The 10,780-nt window shown below is 36.9% G+C and overlaps 1 protein-coding gene across 1 annotated transcript; it reads left to right on the forward strand.

Moving 5' to 3' along the window:
• Positions 1-1,346: 1,346 nt before the first annotated feature.
• LOC126801178 (probable UDP-N-acetylglucosamine--peptide N-acetylglucosaminyltransferase SPINDLY) lies at positions 1,347-10,483 on the forward strand. Its single transcript, XM_050528647.1, has 18 exons — positions 1,347-1,511; positions 2,532-2,988; positions 3,290-3,451; positions 3,548-3,723; positions 3,850-3,925; positions 4,343-4,471; positions 4,575-4,694; positions 4,805-4,873; positions 4,961-5,042; positions 5,832-5,926; positions 6,102-6,166; positions 6,462-6,660; positions 7,066-7,260; positions 7,691-7,785; positions 7,931-8,066; positions 8,188-8,405; positions 9,167-9,294; positions 9,669-10,483. The coding sequence occupies exons 2-18, from the start codon at positions 2,578-2,580 to the stop codon at positions 10,052-10,054; spliced, it is 2,742 nt and encodes a 913-aa protein (XP_050384604.1). The 5' UTR covers positions 1,347-1,511; positions 2,532-2,577; the 3' UTR covers positions 10,055-10,483.
• Positions 10,484-10,780: the final 297 nt, after the last annotated feature.

Below are 10,780 nucleotides of genomic sequence, written 5' to 3' on the forward strand. Positions count from 1 at the left end.
TGCTGGAACTGAGACAAGCAAAACCCCCCAAGAATCTCGAGCTATGGTGGCCGGAGGAGGCGGCGCCGACACAGCAGAAACTTCCGGCAGTTGCTGCACCGTGTGTGGTTGTCGCCGGAGTGCAAGGCGTAGCCCAAAAGATGGAGATCGTCGAGACCGTCAGTTTGATAGGTGGCACAACACGAGGCGACGTCGGATGGTGGAGAAATCGGCCGGAGAAGATTTTTGGGTCGGGTGAACAGTAACCGAGCTGATTTTTTGGAAAAAAAAAACTGATTTTCTGATTTCTAATATCCTCTCATTCCTTTTATACTATTTCCAAAATCGGAAACCAAACTTCCGTTACTAACAACTTCCACATATGACATCCGATTAAAGCGTGCTGCGCGTCTACGAATTCGTATTGACGAATTCTACGACTTTCGTGAAGGAAGTTTCCTGAAAAGAGTGTCGGATTAAAAGTCGACTCTTGGGTCAAATGAACTTAATCAAATAACACACATTTGGCTCTTGAAACCAATTTCTACTTCGAACAACGACAAAATAAAAGGCGTAAAATGTGAATTTAATCAAATTACTATTCCCTTAATTTCTGATAAATTTAAAGAAATTGTATTGAAAATTTGGGTTATTACATGAGTTTTCTCACATTCAAAAGATTAATACTCATATAATTTGGCTTAGTTTTTCAGTAGAAGTTCACTTTGTTGTAGGAACTTGTAAACGATTAATACATGTATTGAAAGAATTTTGTTGAGGTAGCTATGTTAGTACTCAATACGTCCACATGTGGTATAAAATACGTTTTGTTTTAACCTTGTTACACTCTTGAAAACTTTAATGTCCTCATTTCTTTTGCAAAACTTACTCGAAGTTATCTATATCTTGTAAGGGGCCTAAAAATAATTATCGTCGGGGCACTAAAAGACTCAGGACCGGCCCTAATGCAAAGTCCTTAGTTTAGCTCTCTTTTGTTGTATCAATTTTATTGATTTTTTGTAGTTAAGAAAGTCGAATACTGATTCTTTCAAATTTCATACGAAAGTTTTCATTCTTATTGATCATACAGACCTTATATCCGAGAGAGTGTGTTGTCTATTGAAATATAATTCATATTAACCTATAAAAAAGTAGATATGACACCCATTTCCCTTTACTCCTTCCATTCCTCGCCCCACTCTTAACGTTCAAACATCATGACTTTCAAAATGCCGTATTACCAAATCCTACAAAAGGCCAACAGAACATTGCTCCCCTCAAGTTATAAGTGTGTGATCAAGTACCAAGTATACCCTTCCAGGTCTTCACTGCAGGACGTGGTCCTTAGGCTACCGACAACGACCCTCTCCGTAATTCCCACGCCGTATTCACTCTCCCCCATTTTGCGCGGTTTTTCCCCCAACTCCTTAACCCCTTCAATACTCCGACTCGGACTCTGGGCCTCCGAAACACCAAGCGCCCGGACCCGACTTCTTCCGGTGACAAAGGAGCCTCATTGAAATCTCCCTAGTGTACGTTTTTCTTGTTCTTCTTTGAAAATTTTCCGAATTTTTTGGGGACTTTTGCAGTGCCACTTTCCGAGTCTCTCTTCTTGTTTTTAAGCTTAATTGGGGTCTAATTGTTGTTATAAAGATCGTTAATTTATGAATTCCTGGACCGATCAGCTTGTGGGTTTTGCATTTTAGGGTTTGTTTCTGGGAGACTGCCAAGTGATCGAGTTTGGGATTGTAATTAGTGTGGGGTGGTTTGGTACTTTTGTTAGGCTTAGTTGAATGAGTCCTCAGGCCTTGTTGAAGTCCAGCATTATCAAGATTTTTGACTATTTGGGGGGTTTATAAGTTTAATCTGAGACAGGGCATTAGCTTTTTAAACTTTTTGGGTGTCTAGTTTCCAATTTGTGGTTAAAGGTTGAATTTTTATGTTTTACAGAAGTATGAAACTAGCATTGTACAGGTTTTTCGATTAATATTCTGGGGGTTTATCAGGTTTATATGAGATGAACTATTACAGTGTTTTCTTGTTAAATGTTAATGTTCTTAGAGGGTTAGGCTTTACTGGTTAAAGTTTGAATCTTTATGTTGAATGTTTTTATATGTTGAATTTGGGTCCATGAGATACGGAGATTTTGAGCCTAGAGTTTCTGGGATTGCGTAATGATTGGTTTTAGTGGATTGTAGTTAGTGTCGGGTGGTTTTGTTAAGAAAGTAATGGTGTTACACGCTCATTTAGCTTAGTGAAAATTGAGTCTTGAGGCTGAATTGAAGTCCAGCTTTTTAAAGATCAGAAAATTAGCTTTAATATATTTTCAGGGGGACAGGTTTCCGATTTGTGTCTAAAGATTGAATCTTTATGTTGGGTCTTGTATTTCTTTTACTTTACAAAGATTGGGGACCAGCATTGTGCAGAGATTTCGGTATTCTGGGGTCTCTAAGGTTTATATAAGTTAAGTTTTCTGTTTTAGTTATACTTTTTGAGGGTCAGGTTTCAAATTTGTGGTTAAAGTTTGAATCCTTGTGTTGAATGTTTTATAGGTTGAATTTGGGTCCATGAGATAGGGAGGGTTTTATCAAAATCTAAATGGCTTGGACGGATAAAGATGTTTGTAATGGGAAAGTTGGGGACCCAGTTGTTGAAAATGGGTTCTTGAATGGTTCACAGCCTTCTCCAAGTACCAGTGGCTCTCCTGCTGGTGCAACTCCGGAAAGTAAGAATTTTGAAGTGAAAGAGACAATTTCTTATGCCAACATTCTTCGTTCAAGGAACAAGTTTTCTGATGCTCTTAGTCTGTATGAGACTGTGTTGGAGAAAGATGCCGGAAATGTTGAAGCTCATATTGGAAAAGGAATATGCCTACAAATGAAGAATATGGGAAGGCCTGCTTTTGACAGTTTTATGGAAGCCATTAAGTTTGACCCAGAGAATGCATGCGCCCTCACACATTGTGGTATCTTGTACAAAGATGAGGGTCGCCTAAGGGAGGCTGCTGAGGTATGCTCCTATTACTTACATTGTGCAAAAGATTTTTTCTTTAATATGTGAAGTTCCAAGGCAGGTGTACAGCACAGTTTCGCTTTGCTGTTATTACCTTGTATTCTATCCCCTTTTACATGAATTACTAGTCACTGACTGACTTCATGGTCAAATGTTATCTATGAGTGGATTGTGACACGCAGCTAGGGGTTTTGATGTTCGATCATATGTATGTTATCTATAAGTGGGTTGTGTTGTATGGTAACTATGTTTAAAGTTAGAATATATACCACTTGACTTTAAATTTTGCTTGGAACAGTCATATCAGAAGGCTCTGAATGCAGACCCTTCGTACAAACCTGCTGGCGAATGCCTAGCCATTGTATTAACGGATCTTGGAACTAGCTTAAAGCTTGCTGGTAACACTCAAGATGGATTGCAGAAGTATTACGAAGCTTTGAAGACAGATCCACACTATGCTGTAACTCATATATTTTTATCCTTCCAAGTTTCTGACGTTTTGGCTTTTCTTTTATTTGTTTACATATTTATATTGTACCTCACTCTATCAACGCAGCCTGCTTACTATAACCTTGGTGTTGTCTACTCTGAAATGATGCAATTTGACACTGCACTTACTTGCTATGAGAAGGCTGCATTGGAGAGGCCCATGTATGCTGAAGCATATTGCAACATGGGTGTTATTTACAAAAATCGTGGTGACTTGGAGTCTTCTATTGCTTGTTACGAGAGGTACTCTGCTGTAATGCTGTTTGCATAATTTTTTGTTCTTAGTTGGTGCTTGCATACGGTAATTGAAAATTTGTTGTTGGATAGATCTTGTTAACGGATAATGGATTAGTTGTAATGCTGTCTCAGGTGTCTTGCTGTTTCGCCAAACTTCGAGATTGCAAAGAATAATATGGCAATAGCCTTGACAGATTTAGGAACAAAGGTGATTTCTTTTGTTTCTGCTGCCATTGGTATCTTGATTGTTTCTAAGTACTTATGTTGCTTCTTCTGGACAAAAGATTTGCCTGTGTTAACCCTTATGTGTTCAAAGTCTATTTTGCTTTTGTTATAAACTTTTTATATTAATTTTGATCATTTAACTTTATTATCATGATTGTAATATTTGAATTTTTCTCTAATTACTAGATTGGTTAAGAAGTGGCTAATTTCATTTATTGTGTCAATGCCACAACAAACTTGTGCGTGAGGACTGTTGTAGTAGTGTAGGTGCAATGGCAAATTGTCATTTTTATTTGGTGTTATGGAACATATGTTAACCATCTTCCTTTTCCTTCTTACTCAGTTTCAGAAAATATTCAATCTATTTATACCTGATCTTGGTTCAGTAACGTGCATATAGGTTAAATTGGAAGGAGATATCGATCAAGGCATAGCATATTACAAGAAGGCTTTGTTTTATAACTGGCATTATGCCGATGCTATGTACAATCTTGGGGTTGCTTATGGTGAAATGCTTAAATTTGACATGGTAAGTTTATTAATTGTTGCAATGGAAACCTCTCAACTGGATGTTCTCTTGATTGGTCGAGTCAATATAATATGATGTTTGCAATCAAATTTTGTTTGTCCAGGCAATTGTGTTCTATGAGCTTGCTTTCCACTTCAATCCCCATTGCGCAGAGGCGTGTAATAATCTGGGAGTAATATACAAAGACAGAGACAACCTTGATAAAGCAGTAGAGTGTTATCAGGCAATGTTTGGCACTTGTACTGGAAATTAATTGTGTTTCCTCTCTAGGACACAGGCTTCAGCATCACTATCTCCTTTTTTCTTATTCTCTATTTATTACCAATTTTACAGTTGGCGCTGTCAATCAAACAAAACTTCTCACAGTCGTTGAACAATCTTGGAGTTGTCTACACCGTTCAGGTTTCCTTCGAAGCCCTTCCAGGTGTGTCAGAACTTGAATGTTCATATTTCTGTTACTTACCAACTTCCTTCTCTGTTATTTGGCAGGGTAAGATGGATGCTGCTGCAAGTATGATTGAGAAAGCTATAATCGCAAATCCCACATATGCAGAAGCATATAACAACTTAGGTCTCTCTCTCTCTCTCTCTCTCTCTCTCTCTCTCTCTCTCTCTCTCTCATTGGGGTTTTTTCTTTTATTGGATTTTTGCCATTTACATTTTGTTGGCATGTATCTTGTTATCCTAATAGAATCACATTCAACTATGAGGGGATGAGATTTGATCCTTCTCAAGCCACATACAATATTTAGAGGGCTGCACCTGCTAAATTTTATACTTAGGCCTAATGCTGTTGAAGGACTCATTCCAAAACTGTTTTCCGGATTTCTATCAGTCTTTAATGTCCTGTCTTTATCTCCTTTCCATATATTTTTTTTGTAACAATCATTGTATTCTTTGAAACTTTTGGTTGAAAGGGGATGGATGGGAATCGTGGGCATCTTTATTAGAAATTCAAGTTGTCTGAAGCAAATTGCTATCTTCCAGAGAGCACAAAATGTTGGATCCCTTAAAATGTAGAGTGCATAAAGATATGAATTCTGATGTGTGGAGTAAATGCCAAACACCTTTTGGACTCCTGTACTGACATTATTCCTTCCTACTGACCATATTAGGGAAACTGGAAAAGATTCTGTGCAGGATTTTATACAGATTTGAGAATGATGTATCCAAAATGTAATGGAAGTTATGGAACATCAAATTTTTACTTTTATCATCAATTTTCTGAATTGTGACACTTTTTTGTTATGGTGGGAACCCTTCAATATTCTTTTATTTTATTTTTTAATTTGTTTTTGTAAATCTAGCTCTTTTGTGCTTTTATATAATTATTTATTTATTACTATTTTTTGTATTACAGGAGTTCTCCACAGAGATGCTGGCAATATTACTATGGCTATTGATGCATATGAGCAATGCCTTAGAATAGATCCTGATTCCCGGAATGCAGGCCAGGTATTTATGCTCTTGAATTCCCACTAGTGCCACTGTCTCTCAATTTCTCTATTTTAGTGAGATTTGTGAATTTAAATCTGTATCTATGTTTATGCTTGTTGCAAACATGTCACTTGTGTCGTTTGAACACTTTCGAAAGTTCTGTTTCTGATTTCATTTGAACATTTTCTTGCAGAACCGATTGCTTGCAATGAACTACATTCATGAAGGACATGATGATAAACTTTTTGTTGCCCACAGGTTTTAACTGATTTCTCTTAGTTTTGCATGGTCTCTTCCTTCTCGTCATTGAGTGAATATTATAATGATGTGGTATAAGGATACTGTGACTCATATGATAAGATAAAAAAATAACCTAAGTTTTATTTCACTAAGGTTTATTCTAATGTAATCATAAATATAAGACTATCATTTACAATGACAGTGGTAGGTTTTCTATTGCTTTAACCTATTTCTATGTTCTCGTTTTCTATTAGCATTTTGCTCTGGAAAAAGGAGGAATTTAAGCTTTACTGATGCAGTTGAATATATGCAGGGACTGGGGTAGACGCTTTATGAGGCTATTCTCACAGCACATGTCATGGGACAACATAAAAGATCCGGAACGACCCTTGGTGATTGGATATGTATCTCCCGATTATTTTACTCACTCTGTATCATATTTCATAGAAGCTCCCCTTGCCCACCATGAATATGCAAAGTACAAAGTGATTGTTTATTCTGCAGTTGTGAAGGTAGTGATTTCTCTCATTTCTAATTGTCTATTATTCCATCTATCCTTTAAGTTCAATATTTCCGAAAGTTACTCTTGGTTTTCCAAGTGCTTGTTAAGTTGAGTACAAATAGAAGTCATATAGGGGGACAAAGAGAGGAGAAGAGAGATAAAAAATTTCCCTTAAATATACGGCTTTAAAATTTAATTTGACAGTCGAGCTTCAAAACAAAAAAAACATTATGTATGCAACATGTTGATCAGGTCTTTTCTCTTTTTAAAATTTTTTGTCACCTGTGTTAATTGGAAAGAGCAACCAACGCCTTATGGTTTATTTCAATGTTGTTTTTTGAAATTCTTATGGCTTGTGTAGCAAATGCTATGGGAATCTATTCTTCTAGTATTGAGTTTTTTTACAATGTTACAGGCAGATGCCAAGACCATCAGGTTTAGGGACAGAGTTTTGAAAAAGGGTGGGATCTGGAGAGATGTGTATGGGATTGATGAAAAAAAGGTTGCAAGCATTGTTAGGGAAGATAAGGTTGATATCTTGGTAGAACTGACTGGCCATACTGCTAACAATAAGTTGGGCACAATGGCATGCCGGCCTGCACCTGTTCAGGTATGCGGAAGGGGGTTCCAATCTTACTCTCTTTTTTCTTAATTCTCTTTTGGGATGTGCATCTTGTAGAAAATTTGTAAAACATATGTCAAACTTTATATCCATAAGGAAAGATATGCTATCATATACTTCAAATTTCGATTTTGTGTTGGACCGAGAAAGTGTGGATATCATGTATTGTTTGGGGATGTTTGTCCTGAACTTGCAGCTGCATCTCCCCAGATTCATCTATATATTTATGTTGTGCAATTTAAAACATCATAAATCAATTATTCTCAAGGGTTTGAAACTTGTGTTGAGTTTAAAATCCGATGTGCCCTTGTATCAATTTTTTTGGTTGCCATGTGCATCACTCATTATTCATCAATTGTTGCGTTTTTAACAAGTACATGATTTTGTTCTTAAGGTTGCTGACCTGTTAATGCCACAGGTTACTTGGATTGGCTACCCAAACACCACTGGTCTGCCAGCGATTGATTATAGAATCACAGATTCACAGGCAGATTGTCCTGATTCAGAGCAGAAGTATGTCTACTACTATTATCCTTACTGTTTTTTACTTTAATTTTGTTTTCCTTATGTAGCATTTAAGCCTGAATTTTCTGCTATAATGATACATATCTGTAAGATTATCTGTTTTAAAACTTTAATACTTGTATATACAATGTAGGCATGTTGAGGAGCTAGTTAGATTACCAGAATGCTTCCTTTGTTATACACCTTCCCCTGAGGCAGGGCCTGTTTCCCCTACTCCAGCTCTCTCAAATGGCTTTATTACATTTGGGAGCTTCAATAATCTTGCAAAGGTATTGATTTTGGATTTCGGCTACTGTTTTCCTGTAATCAAATATATGCCTTCAAGCTTAAACATCCAGTTTAGTCATATAATGCTTATACTCACGTTTATATCTTCTTGTCTCTTATCAGATCACACCAAAAGTTCTGCAAGTTTGGGCAAGAATCCTGTCAGCAATTCCAAATTCTCGCCTTGTAGTAAAATGTAAGCCCTTCAGTTGCGATAGTGTGAGAGAGAGATTTCTTTCAACATTGGAGCAGCTGGGGTTGGAACCACTACGTGTTGATCTTCTGCCTCTAATCTTACTCAATTATGATCATATGCAAGCGTATTCTCTCATGGACATTAGGTATATTGTTGAGGTTTTTTTCATAAATTAGTATACATTTCATATTCAGTAATATTTTTTTGATGATGAGGAGAATTGAGTTATTTCTTCATATAAGAACTCGGCTATGGCTGTAACTTGATGATTTTAAATGCCGATTGGAACAGCTTGTTCTGAAAAATTATAGGGTACTGTATAATGATAGTAAATACTAAATACCTTATTGCTTGAAGTGGTGTAGTTGTAACTCAGTATATATGTAGACAGAGATGTATTGTTTTACAGCTTTCTCTGAAGGGTTACTTATAGGCTATTATATATCAAGGAAAGCAGATATCATAGTTATTCATAGTTGGATCCTAAGCTAAAGCATAATTCCTTCCTCTTGCATTCAGTTTTTGAATTAGAGTCTAGAAGAAACAGTGTCCAGATCTCTATTGCGATTTTTGCGACATTGCATTGTCAAAGGTGCATTATTGGATATTACTTTCATTTTGTCTTTGTTCCGTGGTTGTTGTATCTATCTATCCTTGGTTGCAGAAGTAGGGAAGCACGTTTAAATATCACTTTGTTTATCAGTGATTATATGAAATAAGTTTTTATTTTAAACTTAGGTAGAAATTAGAGGATCGCATGCGAACTTATAATGTGCATGCAATAAAGTCTTCTTTATTCAATTATGCTGGTCTTGTTTAAAAAAGGACTTCATTTTCTAGTTCTTTGTTAAATCAGGTCTGAAGGATCCAAGTTCTAATCTCTGTTTCTTTTGTTTTTTGGTATAGTTTGGATACTTTTCCTTATGCTGGAACAACCACGACGTGTGAATCTTTATATATGGGCGTTCCGTGTGTTACTATGGCTGGTTCAGTACATGCGCACAATGTTGGTGTTAGTATTCTTAGCACAGTGGGTAAGTTATCTTCTGTCTATGTGTTTGATGATGTGAATCTGGCATGCCATGCATGGTTTGACCAAATACAAATATTTGGTTTACTTTAGCCTTCATGTATGCCGTTAAATACATAATTTAACCACACAAAAGGTGATATTTAAACATGATTAAGAGAGGATACGTGTCATAACCCCATAAAAATCTGTGATAGACTTTCCAAGAGTTTGGAAAAGGGCTTGAAGAGTTACTTGATTACAATAATGGATCATTTTTTCGTTAATTAACTCTTTATCTGGCACTAATGTCCTTGGTGGATTTTAATGTATCTGTCTCGACTCTAATGTATCATATTAAATCGTCTTCTTATCCACCTGGTCTTACTGCAAATACAGGATTGGGAAACCTCATTGCTAAAAATGAGGAAGAATATGTTCAGTTGGCTGTCCAGTTGGCCTCTGACATAACATCACTTTCAAACTTAAGGATGAGTCTCCGAGACCTTATGTCCAGGTCGCCCGTTTGTGATGGACCAAAGTTTACCCTTGGGCTGGAGTCAGCATACAGGAACATGTGGCGCAGGTACTGCAAAGGCGATGTGCCATCAAAACGACACATGGAAATACTACAACAGGAGGTGATTCCCGAAGAGCCTGGTACTAAAATCGCTGAACCAATAAGGATTACGGCATCAGATTCTTCTACATCTATTAAGTCCAATGGATTTACTCCTTCGACACCTATGCCTAATCTTTCTTCTTCCAAAGAAAATGGAGTCTGATAGCACATTGGACCATTTGTATGAAGATTTGTTTGATTTGGTCAATATTGCTTTCTTGGTGATTTGCTTTCCCAAGCATTTAATCATGGAGTCAAGCGGTCTACTGATCGTACTGATTGAGGTAGCCGCACTATTTCTTCCTGTAGAATCTCATTTTTTGGGGAGGATCTGCTGGCAGTATTCAGGGTCTATAGTTTTAGTTGTGCTAGTTAAAAGGGACATAGCTAGCTGTGCCAGGTTTCTTCCCCGCCTATAGAGTTGTGGTGACTTGTAAATTGTAAGATTTTATTTTTTATTTTTTCGCAATAGCGCTTGTTGATTTGTAAACAGCTACTATCTGGGTAATTTCCCGAGTTTGATAACAATGTAATACTGTCAATGGACTTGTATAATTCAGGTTGTTTGAATACTGCTTCCGAGTCACATCAATGTTTACATGTATTAGATTATATATACTGCTGTTTCAATTGGCAGAGTAATATCAATTCGACAATTCCCTAGTGGCTCTCAGAATTGTAATATGAACATAGATATGTGCATCTCTGATCTCTTCCTTTTCAGTCACTTCTCTCTTACGCCTTCTCCCAGGTTCATGACATAAAACTCGCAGATAATGGGCATAGAGAGTGAGCCAAAGAAAGCAAAAGGAGGAAATCTTTTATTTTAACGGAAGAGGGAGAAAGAATTCAGGAGCTCCTGAACAGGAGAAACTTGGCCATATATTAC

This window comes from Argentina anserina, chromosome 6, assembly GCF_933775445.1.
Source record: "Argentina anserina chromosome 6, drPotAnse1.1, whole genome shotgun sequence".
In the NCBI taxonomy this organism is placed as follows: Eukaryota; Viridiplantae; Streptophyta; class Magnoliopsida; order Rosales; family Rosaceae; genus Argentina; species Argentina anserina.

What these genes read in the sequence shown, in the direction of transcription:
- LOC126801178 (XM_050528647.1), top strand. Translation starts at nt 2,578, where the DNA reads ATGGCTTGGACGGATAAAGATGTTTGTAATGGGAAAGTTGGGGACCCA. An exon ending in GCCTAAGGGAGGCTGCTGAG is followed by an intron (nt 2,989 to 3,289) that starts GTATGCTCCTAT and finishes TGCTTGGAACAG; the next exon opens with TCATATCAGAAGGCTCTGAA. An exon ending in AAATGCTTAAATTTGACATG is followed by an intron (nt 4,472 to 4,574) that starts GTAAGTTTATTA and finishes TTGTTTGTCCAG; the next exon opens with GCAATTGTGTTCTATGAGCT.